General features: G+C 43.2%; 1 protein-coding gene across 1 annotated transcript in view; it reads right to left on the bottom strand.

Annotated features, from left to right (window-relative positions):
* Positions 1–331: 331 nt before the first annotated feature.
* The window catches only part of LOC105468286 (aldehyde oxidase 4-like), a 76,574-nt gene continuing 58,079 nt past the window's right edge, over positions 332–18,826 (bottom strand). The window contains exons 26-35 of the mRNA XM_071073156.1: positions 18,101–18,328; positions 15,526–15,621; positions 10,997–11,071; positions 9,413–9,465; positions 9,369–9,370; positions 8,790–8,902; positions 8,540–8,605; positions 5,285–5,470; positions 3,238–3,405; positions 332–1,817 (exon numbers count right to left, since the gene is read on the bottom strand). Of these exons, the coding sequence (XP_070929257.1) occupies positions 1,764–1,817; positions 3,238–3,405; positions 5,285–5,470; positions 8,540–8,605; positions 8,790–8,902; positions 9,369–9,370; positions 9,413–9,465; positions 10,997–11,071; positions 15,526–15,621; positions 18,101–18,328 (1,041 nt within the window). The 3' untranslated portion in view covers positions 332–1,763. The remainder of the gene's footprint in view (positions 1,818–3,237; positions 3,406–5,284; positions 5,471–8,539; positions 8,606–8,789; positions 8,903–9,368; positions 9,371–9,412; positions 9,466–10,996; positions 11,072–15,525; positions 15,622–18,100; positions 18,329–18,826) is intronic.

Raw genomic sequence — 18,826 nt, 5'->3', positions numbered from 1 at the left:
TTTTGTAAAAATGCAATTCTGTGATATCAGAGGTCTTGCCCTTACAGTCTATGAAGTATAACACTTTTGTAATTAATTTATGTTTGTGGTAAATGTGCCTTCCTATTTTACTGTTAGAAAAATATACCAGTGACCCTATTTTTGCTGTTCTGTCTGGCACAATGAATTTTTATGGGTTAGGTTCTGGGCAATCTAGATTATTGAATGAATCCAAACACTTAAAGACTGACTCTGTCTCTCTCTGTCTCCTCTCAGAATAAGAGACACAGAAAAAAATAGAATAAGAGACATGGCCTGGTGAGCCTTTTTCTTTGGAAAAAAGTCTTTCCTTTCTTTTTTTTTTTTTTTTTTGAGACGGAGTCTCGCTCTGTCGCCCAGGCTGGAGTGCAGTGGCGCGATCTCGGCTCACTGCAAGCTCCACCTCCTGGGTTCACGCCATTCTCCTGCCTCAGCCTCCTGAGTAGCTGGGACCACAGGCGCCCGCCACCGCGTCCAGCTAATTTTTTTGTATTTTTAGTAGAGACGGGGTTTCACCGTGTTAGCCAGGATGGTCTGGATCTCCTGACCTTGTGATCCGCCTGCCTTGGCCTCCCAAAGTGCTGGGATTACAGGCGTGAGCCACCGCGCCCGGCCAAGAAGTCTTTCCTTTCTACCACTCGACTTCTCTTCTAACCTGGTCTGACACACATTTACACTTATCCTTCTGTCACAAAACTACTGTTAATAGATGCAGAGCTTTAATATGTAGCACACAGATCCTGACAAGTGTTTATTTATTTATTTGTGTTTTTGACACAAAAGTTTCTCTTTTTACTGTGTTTCTAAACCTCACATGGGACTAAACATCATCTCTGGTATAAGACTGCATTTCTGCAGGAAAACGCCATGTAAAATAGCTAAGAAATAACCAAAAAATAACCCTGAGGATTTTGTGCCCCTTTGATGGCAAAAGGAAGATAGTGCTGATTTCACCTTTCGGACACTAAGCCAAAACAAGGGACTCAAAAGTGATTTGAGATCATTGTTTTGATGTACTCAGCATAAACAATGATTCCCTGGCCTTCCAGGTGAGGAAGAAGTTGTACCATGGATGTGGCTCATGGCAGATGAGGACCAGTTGGAGGTTTTGGATGGTTACTTCCCAAAGCCTCTTCTAAATGGACCATGTGGGAGTGGCAGGAACCCAAGGACTGTGGTGAGTTCACAGTGCTGGAGATAGCTCTTCCCCACTCCCAAGAGCTGACGGCAAGCTTTCAACTTCACATTCTGAGACCTCACATCAGTGGCTTAGAATTGGCCAAGGTAGGGGAATTTACACCATGGAAATGGTCAAACACCATAAACCAGGGATTTGTCCATTACTAGCACACCATTGGCTTTGAGGGAATCCAATCCTCAGAGTTTTGCAGGTGGACAATTTGACTGAACTTTGGTTAGATTTCTAAAGAACAAAGCATGAATAGTCTCTCTTAAGTTGTCCCAGATTAATAAAAACTCTATCATGCTTTCAAATCATGCTGATGTAGATTTTCAGGATAATGCAAACTAAAATGAGAATTTTTGAGTTTTTGGTTCTAAGCTTCATTATACCGTTTGGTGAAAATTTGCATCCTGAAATATAATCATGTAGTGATCTAAACCACAGAGAAAACCTGAAAGATGCTAAAATTATCATTGACAGTTGGGAGCCAACCTATATTTTGTTCTGATTTGAGACTTTTAAGGTCCATCATGTATTCTTTCATTTTCTAGGAAACATAGGCTTAAGACACACGGATGGACCAAGGTGTAAATGTTGAAGGGTCATCTCTGGGAATCTAAAAAAGATCAAAAGAAGAAAGACAGTTGTTAATAAAATGTTATTATACTAAAAATGCTGTAATTAAGAAGTCAAATTATTATTATTATTTTGATACAGAATCGCTCTGTTGCCCAGGCTGGAGTGCAGTGGCACAATCCTGGCTGACTGCAACCTCCACCTTCTGTGTTTAAGCGATTCTTGTGCCTCAGCAACCTGAGTACCTGGGATTACAGGCATGCACTACCATGCCTGGCTAGTTTTTGTATTTTTAGTAGAGGCGGAGTTTCACCATGTTGGCCGGGCTGGCGTCAAACTCCTGGCCTCAAGTGATCTGCCCGTCTCAGCCTCCCAAAGTGCTGGAGTTACAGGTGTGAGCCATGATGCCTGGCCAGAAGACAATCATTTTTTTTTTTTTAAATGAACAAGTCAATGTCCATTTTATTAATATCAAAAGTATATAATTCTCATATTTGTTTCAGTCCTTGAGTCATAAACCTTCTTATCCTCATAAACTTCTTTTTGGGATAAGATGCCACTTACTCAGAAGCCCTGTAATTTTCAAGTCATAAAGTGCAATCTAATTTTATACCAAAGTCTCACTTAGGGCTACAGTAAGCAGTTCAATAGAGGACTAGGCTCAGATGCTAGTTCTGGGTATATTTTTAGCCACTGGAAAGTGGAAGTGTATTCTGTGATTACAGGCATATCAAGGTGTGCCCAGTGACTTGATATTTTCATTTATTTTTATTAGTTTGCTTAACAAATACTTTCTGCATGATTGACCAGATCAGATATCTTAGCTAATGCAATTTGGTTACTGAGGTAATCAAAATACCACATCAGCTACATTTTGATAAAATGTTTAAAGAAGCAACCTACCATGTCCATTTGCTATTAACACTGGCTCAACTGAGTGTGTTTTTCTTTGGGGTCTGAAAGAATCAAATCATAATTTGAAGCGGCTTGCTCACTTTGCAGTTGTTAAGAAGTGCACACGGAGGCTGGGTGTAGTGGCTCATGCCTGTAACCCCAGCACTTTGGGAGGCGGAGGTGGGCGGATCACGAGGTCAGGAGTTCGAGACCAGCCTGGTGAAACCCCGTCTCTACTAAAACTACAAAAATTAGCTAGGCGTGGTGCTACATGCCTGTAATCCCAGCTACTTGGGAGGCTGAGCCAGGAGAATTGCTTGAACCTGGGAGGCAGAGGTTGCAGTGAACCAAGATCATGCCACTGCACTCCAGCCTGGGTGACAGAGCAAGACTCTGTCTTGGAAAAAAAAAAAAAAAAAAGAAGAAAAAGAGCATATGAAGTGGCAGGTGAAGGCAAAATGAGAATTTTCAATGAAAAAGATGAACCCGCCCTGTAATATTGTCATGGTTATCAGATCCATACCAACAACCTGAAAGTCCATGACTACAACAGGGACCTCCCTTACCATGTCGGTGAACTGATCCACACAAGTCATCCGAATCATCTCAGGGGTTGCCGGGCTACTCAGGACGAAGGTCCTGGCTAGGCCCCTCTCTCTGCAGGCAGCAGCCACTGCGTCATATATGGCAAACAACACGGAGGACCCCAAGAACATTCCAGCCTCACCCAACCCCTGAGAGAAAAACAAAAGGCTGTCAGGAATGCATGGTTCTTTTAGGACTAATTTGTGTATACACACACACACATTCTTCTCTGGCTTTATAATCCTCAGAGTGGAGTGCTTCCAAATTGCCAGAATCAAATTCCCCTGCATGGTGATTTGGGTGTCCCCCTCAGAGTAGCTGGTGAAAATGCAATTTGGTTACTGAGTTAATTAAAATACCACATGATGTGAGGGGAGGGGCTACAAATGCCCATTGCCTTTGGTGCCCTGTATGATGCTCCAACTCCGGCTCCAGAATATTTGTGTCTAACTCAAGGCCAAAATGAAACAACCACAATCTTTGCAGTTGAACTTGAAAGACAGTGAGAGGTGGTTGCCTCTTTTCATGTGTGTTAACTTCGCCGGCATAGATTGGATGCTTTCGAGTTACCACTATGGTGACATTATATTTCAAATGATTCACCAGTGCTTTTTTGCACTGATTTTTCTTTTTGCTTTATTCCAGGTAGTCTGGTCTGTGATCTGTGTCCAGGGCCCTGGTGGAGGGATGAGACAAAGGCCGGAAGCAGATAAAGGCTTCCCCAGGCTTTGGTTGTTGTCAAAATTCCAGGTTCCTCTGAGGCAAATATGGAGGGAGAAAGGGGACCGGTAGGCAGAGGGGTTCCTCTGAGGCCGGAAGAAGGGGTGAGAGTTGAGGGGTCTGGCTCCCTAGTTGGAGCAGAACTGGCAGGGAGGCAGCTAGACCCCAAGTGGCAGGATTGTGTGCTGTGTTGGGCCAGCTTAGAAATGCCCTTGGCCAAAGTCTGGTGTAGAAGTGGAGACAGAGACCACTCAGACAGGAAGTCTCGCCTTCCTAGCAATCGTGACCTACCCCCAGGAAAGAGGGAATACTCTGGAAATCTGAGGTTAAAGTTACCACCTGTCTGTCCAGATGTGGGCTCAGACCAGAACATAAGTTGGGGAAGCTGTGTTTTTTCTCACACTTGTATTTGAGAACCGTTTCTTGCCAAGGTCTTTATGGGCCAGTTGAAGGCCTTCTGCTCCAGGGAGCATGGCACCAACACCTCAGGTATCAATGGCTATGAACACCTCAGAGGAAAAAGTCAGGAAGAAAGTTGGTTAAAAGCCCGTTTTGACTTGGAGAGGGTGTGGAAGAGGCAGTGTCAGCAAGAACTGTGTCTAGAGGACAGGTGGGAAGGGTGCAGAAAAGCTCTGGGTGGATGGAATTTGCCTACAATGTTAGTTTATCTCACAATGGCACTTAGCCTCGTGAGCCAAGTTGTTCATTGCCTTCTTGACCCTTGTTTGATTTAGATTTGTTTCTTGATCTCTAGCAAAACATGAAGACCCGGCTTGGGCTTCTGGAGTCAGTGTCACTCTGCCACAAGCATGCTTTTCTTTTCTCTTTCTCCTTTTGGGATTTGCAGTTCAAAGGACATAGTAAATTCAGGGGATGGTTTTATAATTTCTTGAAAAAGGAGATTGTTATGGGGTGAACTGTGTCCTCCTCAAATTCATCTGGTGAAGTCCCAATCCCCAGCACGCAGAATGGGACTGTATTTGGAGATGAGGGCTTTACAGAGATGATTAAGTTAAAATGAGGTCATTCAGGCAGGCCCCAATCCAACATGACTGGTGTCCTTATAGGAAGAGGAAATTTGTACACAGACACACACAGAGGGAGGATCATGTGAAGAAATGGGAAGAAGATGGCTGACTACAAGCCAAGAAAAAAGGCCGTGGAGAAAACCAACCTGCCAACACCTTGGTGGCGGACTTCCAGCCTCCAGAACTGTGAGAAAATAAATCGTTGTTATTTAAACCACCTGGTCTGTGGTATTTTGTTATGGCAGCCACAGCCAACTAACACAGAGGTTTAAGTTCTTACCTTGGATGAGTAGATGGCTATGGGATTTTGGGAACGCACCAAAGTGACATAGAATTCTTCTGGTATCTCAGTGACGGTGGGGATTTTGTAGTCATCTGGACTCCGAGAATAAAGCACACCTTCTGGGGAGTATTTCAGTTCTTCTATGGTATAGAATCCCATGCCTTGAATAAATGCTCCCTCAACCTACAGCCAAAAAATTCACAGGTTATAGGATATAACTTGATATTGGTTGAATAAATATTACAGTGTGAATAAATGTGGAGCTCTGGATCATAAGAAGCCATTCTTTTTTTTTTTTTTTTTGAGATGGAGTCTTGCTCTGTCGCCCAGGCTGGAGTGCAGTGGCGAGATCTTGGCTCACTGCAACCTCCGCCTTCCAGGTTCAAGCAATTCTTTTGCCTCAGCCTCCTAAGTAGCTGAGATTACAGGCGCCCGCCACCACACCCTGCTAATTTTTGTATTCTTAGTAGAGATGGGGTTTCACCATGTTGGTCAGGCTGGTCTCGAACTCCTGACCGTGTGATCCGCCCTCCTCAGCCTCCCAAAGAGCTGGGATTACAGACGTGAGCCACTGCACCCAGCCAGTAAGCCATTTTTGAAAGCCATTTTTGAACTGGTGCCCGCAACCTTGCTTGGCCTCATCCTTGGGTACCCCACACTCCGGGTGCCTGACATTGGCTACGTTCCTGCTAATTCTCCAAACCTACCAGCTTCTTTCTCATCTCTGAGTCTTGGTAAATGCAGTTTCTCCTGACTGTCTTCACCCCTTCCCACCTCAACTTGTCCACCTGGCACACTCCTATTCCTCTTCCACGTTTCAGCTAAAGGATTAGGGCCCCTCTGGTATCTTAAGATCCTCCCAGCACTCCCTGGCTGGATTTAGGAACTGCTTCCTCCAGGCTCACTGCACCCGGAACACACTCCTGCCTGTGGCGGAGCTTGGAGGGCTTTTCATTGTTCACCTCTCACTCTCACTCTCCTCCTCTCTCCCACTAGCTTATGAGCATCTCAGGCTTGGCTTTCTTATATTCTGTTCTTAGCATGGTGCCTGGCACATAGGTTCTCCATAAATGTCTATAGAAGTAGGTGAAAAAGAAGTTAACATTGAGGGCATACGACATAGAATAAATAGAATTAGGACACTGTAATTCACTATAATATCTGGATTTCTTGACTTTTTTCCCCTCCTCTCCCCTCCCCTCCCCTCCCCCTCCCTTCCTTCCTTTCTTGAGATGGAGTCTTGTTCTGTCACTCAGGCTGGAGTGCAGTGGTTCGATCTTGGCTTATTGCAACCGCCGCCTCCCAGGTTCAAGTGATTCTCCTGCTCAGCTTCCCAAGTAGCTGAGACTACAGGTGTGTGCCACCACGTCCAGCTAATTCTTTTATTTTTTTCAGTAGAGATGGGGTTTCACTATGTGTTGACCAGGCTGTTCTCAAACTCCTGACCTCAGGTGATCCACTCACATTAGCCTCCCAAAGTGCTGGGATTATAGGTGTGAGCCACTGTGCCCAGCTGACTTTTCTTTATGTTACTAAGAAGAGTAGATCATGCTAAACAGGGTAGATTGGAAGAAATAACTATATTTATTAAAAGCCATGATGAGCTCTATTTACATACATTTATACTCCAGGAAAAAGGTTGCTTTTAAAGCAACCTTTAAAAAAAATTGGAGCGTTCACAAATTGGAAAGTTAAAGTTTCCATTTTATTAAAACACAAAATGTAGGAATAAGGTAAGTAAATTTAAATGCTAAATTTGGAAATAGCAATGCGTGTCTCTAAAGGAATAGATCAAAGCCCAAGAGATTCAGCCTAACACACTTCTGGTTTTCTTTCCTTTTCTGATGGGGCAAATGTGCGGTTTCCTGATCATCTTCCTTTTTGCCTTTGCTTAAGCAATAACAAGGCAGGAATTAGCTGAGAGGAGGGGAAGAGAAATGGGGAGAGGAGGTAGGGCCTGGGGCTAGCAGTAGTTCTCAAACTTACAGGCTTAAGAGCAATTTTCACCTAACAAAATTGTGCTAGGCCATAACAGCCTGGCACAGTTATGATGGAGTACGTCTGGGCCTGGGGTGGGCCCAGGAATTCGTGTTTCCAATAAGCATTACAGGTGCTTCTGTTGCAGTGTCTAAGGGCCATATTTTGAGAAACACTGGGGGACCAATCAAATTGTTCCTTGTAAAGCCCATCAGCCCAGCTAGCGAGGTAAACCAATCTCTTAGGACCTAGGATGGTGAGAAGCTGCTGGCAGATGAAAGCACCGTATGTCAGAGTTTGATGCCAGGTTATTCAACTGCTCCCAATTGCTACTCAGGTGCAGACTGTGGACCAGCTGTCTTGGCCTCACCTGGGAGCTGGTTAGCAGGTCTAGGATGAGCCAATGCGGCTGGTCTGTTGGCCCCACTTTGAGTAACAGGGCTAGAAAAAAGCAAGGCTATGCCAACAGCTGGGAAGATTTCAACGCCAAGTTTAAAAAGACTTTCAGTGAGTTAATTTTATTTATTTGCAAGATAAAAATCAGAATTAAATTCAGCAAGCGGGGGAAATTGTGTTTAAACATTTTTTTTCTTAAATTTCTGTAAGTTGTATAGTCTGTTTAAACTCAATACTAATATGAACACTAATGTAACTATTTTATCGATGTAACGTTCTAATTATGAACATATCAATGCTAATTGAAGAAAATTTGGAAAACACAGAGAATCATAAAGCAGAATAAATCATATATATTCCTGCCATGTAGGTAAACCATTAACTTTTTCTTGAATTTACTTTCAGTATTTTATCTATGTGTGTGTATGTATGTGCATAACATACAATATGTATTACAGAATACTTGCACTTGATATGAACAAGGTTTGGAGCATGGCAGGGCGCGGTGGCTCATGCCTGTAATCCCAGCACTTTGGGAGGCCGAGGCGGAAGGACTGCTTGAGGCTAGGAGTTCAAGACCAGCCTGGCCAACATGGTGAGACCCCCATTTCTACTAAATACGCAAAAATTAGCCAGGTGTGGTGGTGGGCACCTGCAATCCCAGCTACTCAGGAAGCTGAGGCAGGAGAATCACTTGAACCCGGGAGGCTGAGGTTGCAGTGAGCTGAGATTACGCCACTGCACTCCAGCCTGGGTGACAGAGTGAGACTCCATCCCCCCAAAAAGGTTTAGAGCATGTTGGAAAATAGTATTCTGAATGAATAGCTGCTAAATGGGATTGAGCAAAAGTCCCTGTGGGGTGGTTCTGGAATCACACACCTGTCCAATATCCAGGGCTGGGTTTATGCTGAAAGCGGCATCCATGAAGATGTCGGTCCTAAGAAGCTGTGCCAGAGAAAATAGATAATGGAAAATATTACTTGTTTAAAATAGATGTTTACTAAAATTATATACCCGTCCCTACTTTTTCCTTGGGAGGATCAAGTTTATTGTTATTTACAACATTGATTATTCTTTACAGTGTTAGTGTTTACACTGAAGATGGTGGAATAGAAACATCAGTCTTTACCTTATGAGCCCCCGTGAGACAGTCGACTTCAACCTCAGAACAGGCTGCTCCATAAACATAATACGGGTAAGCATTACCCTCCCCCTTCTCCCAGTCCATATTTGTCTGGTAGCCTCCGAGAAGAGAAATCAGGAGTGAGGAGAAGAGGCACTTTCCCCACTCGTGGTTGGATCACCCCAAGGTGCGGAATCTTGGAAATGAGCAAAGCAGAAGGGCTGACCCACAGGGGCTACAGGCAGCGTCTGCACCCAGTGGCTGCAGGCCTCCCCACCTTCTCCTGCAAGGATCATGAGGTCAGGGCCACAAGGCTCCACCAAAGACACGGGGAGAAGACCAGCTGGTATTGGACCCCTGCCCTCCAGTGCACAGTTCCTGGGATGGGCCAGGGCATGTAGAGACAGCTATGGTGTCCCTCTGGGCTGCCGAACAGCTGCTGCCTCTGGATAGTCCCCAGCCCCTGGCCCTCCCCTAGATCTCCTTCCCTACCCTCCACGATCCCATGACTAAGGGGTTAACACCGGGCACAGTAGAGCTCCGGCACTATCTGGACATCTGTCCAGACTGATGAGTGTGCATCACCCCTGCCCAAGTGTAGTTTAAACCAAAGTAAAAATGCCCTTTACTTGAAATATCCAGTAGCTGAGAGACTGATGGATTTTTCAAAGGCTTTTGCAATCTGAAAGAGATGATGAGTTACAAAAAAATATAAATTTGGGGCAAGTAATGGAAATGCCTTCCATGCTGGGCTTGCCCTCTCTTGTTTGTCCCAAGTTCTGCACCCACACTTCCCTGCAGCGAGACTTAGGCCTGGGTACAAGCTACAGGTCATGCTTTTCAAGGGAGGTTCTTAAGGGCAGCTGCTAGCTGTACTCTGGGACTCTGTGTTTTGTAGGGCTGCTGCACAGTGTAAAGTTTATTACTTTTCACACTTTTCGACTTTTTTTAATTTTTAAATTTTTTTAAATTTTTTGAGACAGGGTCTCGCTCTCTCCCAGACTGGAGCGAAATGGCTGGATCTCGGCTCACCACAACCTCCACCTCCCAGGCTCAAGGGATTCTCCTCCCTCAGTCTCCCGAGTAGCTGGGACTACAGGCATGTGCCACTACTACCTGGCTAATTTTTGTATTTTTAGTAGAGATGGGGTTTCACCATGTTGGCCAGGCTGGTCTTGAATTCCTGACCTCAAATGATCCACCCGCCTCAGCCTCCCAAAGTGCTGGAATTATAGGTGTGAGCCACTGTGACCGGCCACTTTTTCGCTTTTTAAATTAGGAGAGGGCTAGGCTATATTTAGGTACTTCTATATAGGTATGTACATAGGCATTTTTACCCTGCTTTGTTCCCAAATAATTTGGCTGTCTCAATATATGATTATGTCTGTTTTCCTGCTGGAGTAAACTGTGCAGGAGTGGGGAATAATAATCAAGATGGTAATAATAACTATTATTATTAGAAATTCAATAATCCTTTGATTTTAGGATGACTATTATCTCCATTGTACAGGTAAGAAAACTCCATGATCCTGAGGCTATGGTCTGAATGTTTGTGTTTGCTCAAAATTCTTATGTTGAAATCTCAGTCCCCCAGGGTGATGGTATTAAGAGGTGGGGTCTTTGGGAGGTGATTAGGTCAGGAGGGCAGAGCCCTAATGAATGAGTTTAGTTAGTGACTTCGTAAAAGATGCCCTGGAGAGCTACCTTGCCCCTTCCATCCTGTGAAAACACAGCGAGAAAGCCCCATCTGTGGACCAGGGAACGAGCCCTCACCAGACACCAAATCTGCAGAGGCCTTATCTTGGACTTCCCAGCCTCCAGAACTGTGAGAAATGAATTTCTGTTGTTTATAAGCCACCCAGCCTACAGCCCCTTTTTTTTTTTTTTTTTTTTTTTTTTTTTTAACAACAGCCAGACAGACTCAGATGGGGTAAGTGACTTGCCCCAGTGGTGACAAAACAGGGACAGCAGCCCTAGGTGTGCCTTACTTTAGAGCCCATCCTGCTCTTATGCTTAGTGAGAAACAAGGCTCTGAAATAAAGCCGGGTTTCAATGTATACAGTCATCTCTTTTACCCTTTTGAAAAAATAGAACTAAATGCCAGTACATGCTTTGCTTCTTGAAGGGGCACCGCCCATCAGCCCATGCGTCTAGGACTGTTTCCTATCTGGATGTAGTTGCCTTTCTGGAAAGGGATAATGTAGAGAACTCACCCAATCCTCCCATTTTCCTTTAGGGTTTTTCCTGATGATGGGATGAAGACGGGCCATAAGAGTTTGGCAGGCATTCTAAAAATAAACATTTGAAATAATGTCAGAAATAAAAGGCACAAGGAATAGCAAAATGTTAACTCTTTAAACTGATTCAAATGCAGACCATCAGTTTGGTGAACCTGCTTCCTAGTCATCTAGGCAGGGTTTCCTAAACTTAAGTAACACATGGAATCTCTTCAAAGGAAAACACATTCCGTGAATACTGCAGTGCTGATTTAAAATTATTTTTATTATAATGTTGTAATATATGCTAACATGAAGCTGGGTAGAGTCTCCTTAGAGTTGTAGCTCTTTTATAACTAGAAAACAAAAACATAATCACAGAGTGTATGCACCCATCTACATGCCAATAAAACTCAAAATAACAACATTAATTTAGTTGATCGATGATGTTGTTTTCTGGAGCTAAATTGCTGCTTGGAATGTGGAAAAAGTATTGACTGCTGTGGCACAGGTACTTTGGAGTTTGACATGCCTATTATGTGCTAGTGGATGGATCAATTTTCTCCCCACTCTTCTTCTTACTGAAATCACCCCTATATTCATTTGCATTTTATTTCTTGCCATTGTCCGCTCTCCACGGGGCAAGAAAACATCATTTACATACGAAGTCCATCTCTGCTCTTGTTGCTTTGGCACAAAGCATACTCTTGGTCCCAAATGTGGACAGAGATCTCACAGCAATATTCAGTTATAAAGCAGTCATTTGGATGATACGAAATATACCTGTACTTACTTTAAGTTTTAAAGGTTTATCATTAAAACGAACATAAAAATTATTGAAGTAAAACCTTGGATTCCTGAGATTACACCTGCTGACTCCTGAGTGTCTGTGAACCCCAGCATGGCTTCCACTTGTAATTCCAGTATAAATCCATTCAGATCTCTGCTTTTACTCATTCATCTCAGCCTCAGAATGAGACCCCATCTCAAAAAAAACCAAAAATAACAACAACATACCAAAAAACCCCTCAGCTTCTGCTGTATGTTTCTTTTGAAAATCTGATGTGATTGTTGGCTGAAAAAAAGTCTAGAAACTTGGGTTGCTGTGAGTCTTGGTGAGCCTTGAAAGCTCTTCATAATCAACCCACCATGCCAGCCCATTGAGGACCTGCAGGCTGTCTGAAGACACGCAGAGGACTAGTCTTCACCCTTTGCATTCCAAGGAGTGCTCTCTCAATCTGCAGGGTGCATTTCTGCCCAAGCCAGACGGAAGCCAGTGTACAGAAAGCCTTCTGTTCCCTTTAGAGTTTTCCCACATCTACATTTTTGGACTCCAGATGAAGAATTTTACTTTGTTTCAGAGGTGGTTTGGCAATGTTCACATAGTCCTAAAAGAATTTTTCATGTCGTAATTTGAACTCTATCCATTGTAAAAACAATCTTATTCTTACATGCATTTTTTTGTTTTTTTGGTGCAACCATCACCACTATCTGTTTCTAATACTTTCTTATCAACCCCAAAAGAAACTCTAAAACCATTAAGCAATAATTCCCTCCTGGACCCTACAACCTGGTCCCTCCCTCCAGCTCCTCTGACCTCTAATCTCCAGGTTTGAAAAGGAACTCATCTATAAGGCCTTCCTGCAAAGGGTGAAGTGCCTCAATAGAAAGAGACTGGGGGGGACTTGGCGCTCAGGGTGGAGCTGGGGCAAGGCACAAGAGGCTAAAGCCAGAGGAGAGGCCCTGCCCATGCCCAAGATGCCTGGGAGGGACTCTCAGAAGGCATCAGATGTAACATGGCCAGATTACACTGATGCCAGCCAGGTAAGGTCTTTTCTGCTTTTTACCTCTATGCCCTTCTCTCCTCTGACTTTACAGGGGTCTGAAAAGTAGGTTAAGAAGCTGGAGGGGAGCGCAAAAAGTACAGGGAGGGAGTTGGGGAGAAGCCACCCCCACCCCCTTTCTACCTGCAGACCCTGATGGGAGGTAGCAGAGACACTGCAATTTGAAGTACATTTTGGAATTTTGGACTAGACATTTTAATTATTGAAATGAGGTTATTTCTGTGAATAAAAGTGATCCATGGAGTTTTAATGATCTTAGAGTAAATAGAAAGCTCTAGGCAGATATTATTCAGGGGAAAGAAAGAGAAAGCCCACAGAGGGAACTTGAACCAACCTTGGCAGGAGAAGGCGTGAAGCTGTTTCCTGCAGCGTGCCTTGGAGTGTCACATGGCACTCTTCACAGTAACAGTTTGTGGCAGAATGTGAGCTTGGGCTCTTTGGATTTTGTCCTGTTTCATTTATTGCTATACCCCTAGTGCTTAGAACAGGATCTGACACCTGGTAAGCCTCAGTAAATGTTTGTTAAACCCATGTTGAATTAATAAAATAATTGTGAAGTCATACAAATATATGACTTTCATATGATGACTTATCAAAAAGCATCATAAAATACGGAAAATTTTCAAAACATATTTTTGTTTCCTCATTTTTTTGGGTGTCCCTGTCTTCCCATGCCTGAGATCATAGCTAGTTGTTTATTGGGTGTCTCTTTGCATCGTGTGCTTGCAAGCCAATTAACATCTGGATGAAAGGTGACAAAATGGACTCAGTCATTTACATGGTTTTATCAAACTTTGAGTTTTCCAGAGCATTTTCCTTGAGCAGGTTTCTCTACTGCAAAACTTCTCAGAGCCTTTAATATGCAATATGCCTTGGTGGTGGCTCATGCCTGGAATCCCAGCACTTTGGAAGGCTGAGGCGGGTGGATCACCTGAGGTCATGAGTTTGAGACCAGCCTGGCCAACATGGTGAAACCCCCATCTCTACTGAAAATACAAAAATTAGCCAGGCCTGGTGGCAAGTGCCTGTAATCCCAGCTACTTGGGAGGCTGGGGCAGGAGAATCGCTTGAACCTGGGAGGTGAAGTCTGCAGTGAGTTGAGATTGCACCACTGCACTCCAGCCTGGGCAACAGAACGAGACTCCATCTCAAAAAAAAAAAAAAAAAAAAAAAAAAAAAGTGCAATATGCCTTAGAAGCCTCTATGAGTGGGATGTAGTAAGCTTGCAACAGTTTCCAAATCTGTTGACTGTAGAATTCTTTGTTTTTTCCACCAAGCATTTCATGGGACCACTATCCCAAGGAGCATACTTTGGGAAGCCATGGTTCATATGATATATGAATATATTTCATAGGCTCAAAGCTTCTCTTTTCATCCAGGTGCTTGCCATTTTGTGGAGATGGTCTCTATGGGTGACTAATGGCCAATCAATAGTTTTCTAGTGGAGAGGAAGGTAGTGGTGGTGGCTTTACTCTATAACCCCTGTAATCTGCCCAGCAATTCTATGAGGTGGGTGGTGTTCATATCTCCAGTTTTGCAAAAGAGGAAACAGATACCTAGAGAGGTTAATGACTGGCCTGAGCCCTTTGTGGAACCAGGATGGGATAACCCTGCATTGCTCTGGTATGCAGGCAAGCTTGAGGCCCTTGTCTTAATGTTTCACCTTCGTCTTCTCCTTGTTGTTTACAGATAATTTAACAGATTATGTTTCCTTCATGGGACATTTTGGAGGCATAAGGGTTTTGTTGTGAAGAAGCAAGATATATTCAAAGAAGGCCCTGTGGGTTTATGTGATTTCCTAATTCCAAGTATACTATTAAATAATATGCTTTCCTTAAAGAAAATATCTTCTCTCTATCTCTCTTTGGGAGTGAAGCTTTGTTTCCCATGCACGTTTTTTAATCAAATGTCTTATTTCACATTTAAAAAAAGGGGAAATTTCTTATTTCACATTTTAAAAAAGGGCAAATTTCTGAATGCAGTAATCTCTCGCTCTTTCAACCATATTTGAAACATTGTCTTAAATTGGCACACATAAGGGCCAGTCATGTAATGTTCCTAAGTAGATTGTTAATTCTAAGAGCATAATTTTTTATCTTACTAAATGCATTCACTTCTAATTGAGGATTTGAATGAACACAGTATTGCTCTGAGCAGTTGCCAGAAAGCTTACAAGTATCTTATCTTTGAAATCTGGAATCACATTTTTCAGAAGACCTGTGGACTTGATTCTGTTGTATGCAGGAAGAACAATAGAAAATATTTCCTTAATTCTAGGCCGAGCATGGTGGCTCATGTCTGTATTCCCTGCACTTTGGGAGGCAGAGGGGGGTGGATTGCTTGAGCTCAGGAGTTCAAAACCAGCCTAGGTAACATGGTGAGACCCTGTCTCTACAACAAATACAAAAATTATCTGGGTGCACTATAGGTGGTGCACAGCTATAGTCCCAGCTACTCAGGAGGCTGAGATGGGAGAACTGCTTGAGCCCAGGAGGTTGAGGCTGCAGTGAGCTGTGATTGTGCCAATGCACTCACTCCAGCCTGCATTTTTGCCTTCCTAAAGTCACAAGTCTTACAATTGACTTGTGCATTTAGTGTGATGGCATTTCTCAAGAAAAAGTTGTTAAGTTGAATGTAACAAGCATATTCTTCTATATTGGAGAAGACAGACACTGATCTCACCTGAATCATTTTGGTATATAGGCCTTGTCCCAGTTCACAGCCACCATGAGTCACCAAGACAGAGCCATCTAGATAGATGTGAACGAGAGTTGCCGCCTGGAGGGAAATAATTATACCAGTTTGGAAATTGATACAGCCAAATGTTGTCGTGAGTGTAGCCTAGGCTGCTGGATGAACAATCTTGTTTCATTAAGCCAATCTTTTATTTTTTTCTTTTACAATTTAAATATCTTTATTTCATTAAAAATATTCCAGAGAATATTATATTATTCTGGAGAAGAAAGCTATTATTAGTGGCTACAGACAACCTCTTGCAAGGCTTCAAAACCATCAATGTAGATAGATGAATGTGTTTATCGCCCATCACTCCCATCTTCTGCCTACTGGAGGTCTTGTGTGGTTGCCTTGGGAGCTGCCTCTCCAAAGCCCCGACCCACAGACATTTTATAATTCTTCCCTCCTTGGGTATGAAAATTAATTTTAAAGCAAATATAACTCACATGAGTACATTTACAGGCACAGCCTCTTCTTGCTACTAGAGGAACTGGAAGAACCTTGAGGTGTTTTAATGGTTTCCAAACACTGATCTTTTAGAATCACATGGCTGGGGTCCCATTCTGGAGATTCCAATTTGGTGGCAGGAATGACAGGTTGGAGGTGAATTCCAAATACCCATTTTTTTTTAAAGCTCCCAGGTGATCTTAATGATTGGCCAGATTTGGGATCCACTGATTCGTCCAAATTCTTTACTTTGCACATGGGGAAGAGAAGCCTAGAGAGGGGGAGACTTGGTAAAACTCAGCTGTCTGATTTGTGGTAAAATCAGGACTGGAGCCCACAGCTCCTAACTTGAGCCCAGTGATCTTGGCGACCATGCCATGCTGCCTTTCAAACTAATTGCTGTTGTCCATCTCTGGGGCTGGGGGTTCTGATTGAAGAATCTATAGAATGTGCATGTGGCTCCAGGGATCAGACGGCAGGAAGAAGGAGGCTGGCTACGTAGGGTGGTTCTGCAAGTGGCTGGAATCTTTCTTTAGAGCAATCCCCATCATATGCTCATGCACGTGGCCAGGATCCTACTTCCTTGTTGATGCCTGTACCCCTGCCACCACGCATTCAAATATCAACGAACTCATCTCTTCCAGTCTCCAGAATATGACACTGTATTTGCAGAATCATTAAGTCCTCTACAAGAACTTTTAAACTTTGTGTTTTCACCTCCAAGACAATCTAACAAGAGTAGTGGATGATCCTGTATAAATGGGTATTGCCACGTGCTTTCAGATACCATGCTAGATTTTATGTTGATAATTATATAAGCACCAAGTACGACTACTTTAATTGATGGAGCATATTAGAGCCAAGAGGTGAGACAGTGACCCACAGACTTTTAGAATTAAAAACTTCACAATGACTTGTGAAGCAGCAGCCAGAGCCATTATCTTTTTCTTTTTCTTTTTGGAGACGGAGTCACCGCACCCCGCCCAGAGCCATTATCTTTTTGTGAGTGAGGATTTGGTTTTAGAAAAGCAGCATCATTCACCATGTTACATTAATGTTATTTTGAATGCTACTGGCATTAATAGATTATTTTTACTTATTTTGCAAATTTGCTTGTGTTTTATAAAGGCAGGAGCAAAAGAAGCTTATTCTGTGGTTTTTGGTTATATATAGCTGACGAACATTAACATAAATAATTTAAGCAACTTTTGAGAGTCCACAAAAAAGTTCTTCTTAAAGGGGGTCTCAGTGTTACTCTGGCTTGAGAAGTACTACCTGGGGGAAAGATGGACACCTGCTCCAGGAAGTGCAGTGCTCATGGCCTTTCCCCCACTCCTTGTCTGGCTTCCTACCTTGTTAGTGGACTCTGGGGAAGGGTGTGCACAGGAAGTAATTTGGTAAGAGACAGCTTGGGCATACCTCGTTCACACCGTGAAGGGGTTGTGCGTTCTTTCCTTTGCATGGGTTTGATTATGGGAACATTTCAGAGATTAATAGGAGTAGAAAAAGAATAAAAGAATCAGACACTGAACACCACACACACACACACACACACACACACACACACACAGAAACAAACTAGTTATGGTGAAACTAAAAAGGAGGCTGGGTAGTCACTGAGCCTCATTATAGTAGCTCCAAGTTTCCAAGTTTTTGAGTCGTGTAGCTCTGTCTGTTCTCATGTGGTTTTGAAAACTGTCTTCAGATTACCCTGCTGCTCTCACTAAGGAACTAGGAAAGAGAAAGCGACCCTCTTGTTACTCCCACTTTTCTCATGGATTTGAAATTTGGCCCCATATCCCAATACCCATGTTTGGGGCCCTTCTATACCAGCCCAGAACCCCTGGGCTGGACTTTACTGTTGATTGCTTCCAGTGTGACCACCAGGTCTGCCCTGGCACTTGTGATCCCCAATGCTTGCCTAAACCCACTCTGTTACCTGCTAAGGAAACTGCCCCACTTCTTTTGTCTGTCCCCAGAGGGGATCATCCCTTGTTGCACATGATTGATCTTCTCAGGCAGCAGGTCATTTGGAAAAAAGCTTTTGCTGAGAAGACATCTCTCCCAGTCTCACCTGATTGTAGTAAGCTGTGGGGATCCCAATGCAAAATTTCATGGGGACTATGGCAAGTCCCCTCTTCTTCCAGTAATTCTTTTTGTTAAATTCCTCTGCGGCCAGTTTCCTAGTATAGAATGAAGATTTCTCCAGACATTCTTTCCAGCATCTTCGCAATGGCTCTGGATTAAATGTCTGCTTAAAGGCTGTTTTGCCAATTCTCTTATACATGTTTATTTCTTTAACCTGAAAGATGATAAAATAAAATGGATTTTAGGGATAGAAGCTTGTTTCACATGTGCAGTATGTGTTTTTGTTATATGCCTGATATGCAGAAAGTCTGTCTAAAGAAAGAAAACTATTTTAATGGCTATGAATATGCAAGTGCAAGTGTACATGTATAAACATCAGAGTAATAATAAAAACAGTATAAACTACTCTTGAGCATTCCATATGCACCAGGCTCTAGACTAAGTGTATTATCTAGTTAACATCACAATCACCCTGAGAAATAGTAGGTTCCAACCATTGTGAACTCTGTCACAAGTCTGTCAGTGGTGAGACAAAATTCTCCTGATTCAAAATCCTTTTACACCCACACAATGTTGCCTCTTTCTTAACTGTTCTCAAATTAGCTCCCCAAAGCCTTGAATTGTGGCAAAATATCTGCACAAATGGCTGTAACCATTCTGTGCTCTCTGTCCCCTGGGTGGCTTCATACTGATTCTAAAGCGTGGCTTGCTC

The sequence above is a fragment of the Macaca nemestrina genome, chromosome 11 (assembly GCF_043159975.1).
Source record: "Macaca nemestrina isolate mMacNem1 chromosome 11, mMacNem.hap1, whole genome shotgun sequence".
NCBI classification, from domain to species: domain Eukaryota; kingdom Metazoa; phylum Chordata; class Mammalia; order Primates; family Cercopithecidae; genus Macaca; species Macaca nemestrina.
The sequence above is the reverse complement of the archived record's forward strand: the minus strand, read 5'-3'. Positions and strand labels throughout refer to the sequence as shown.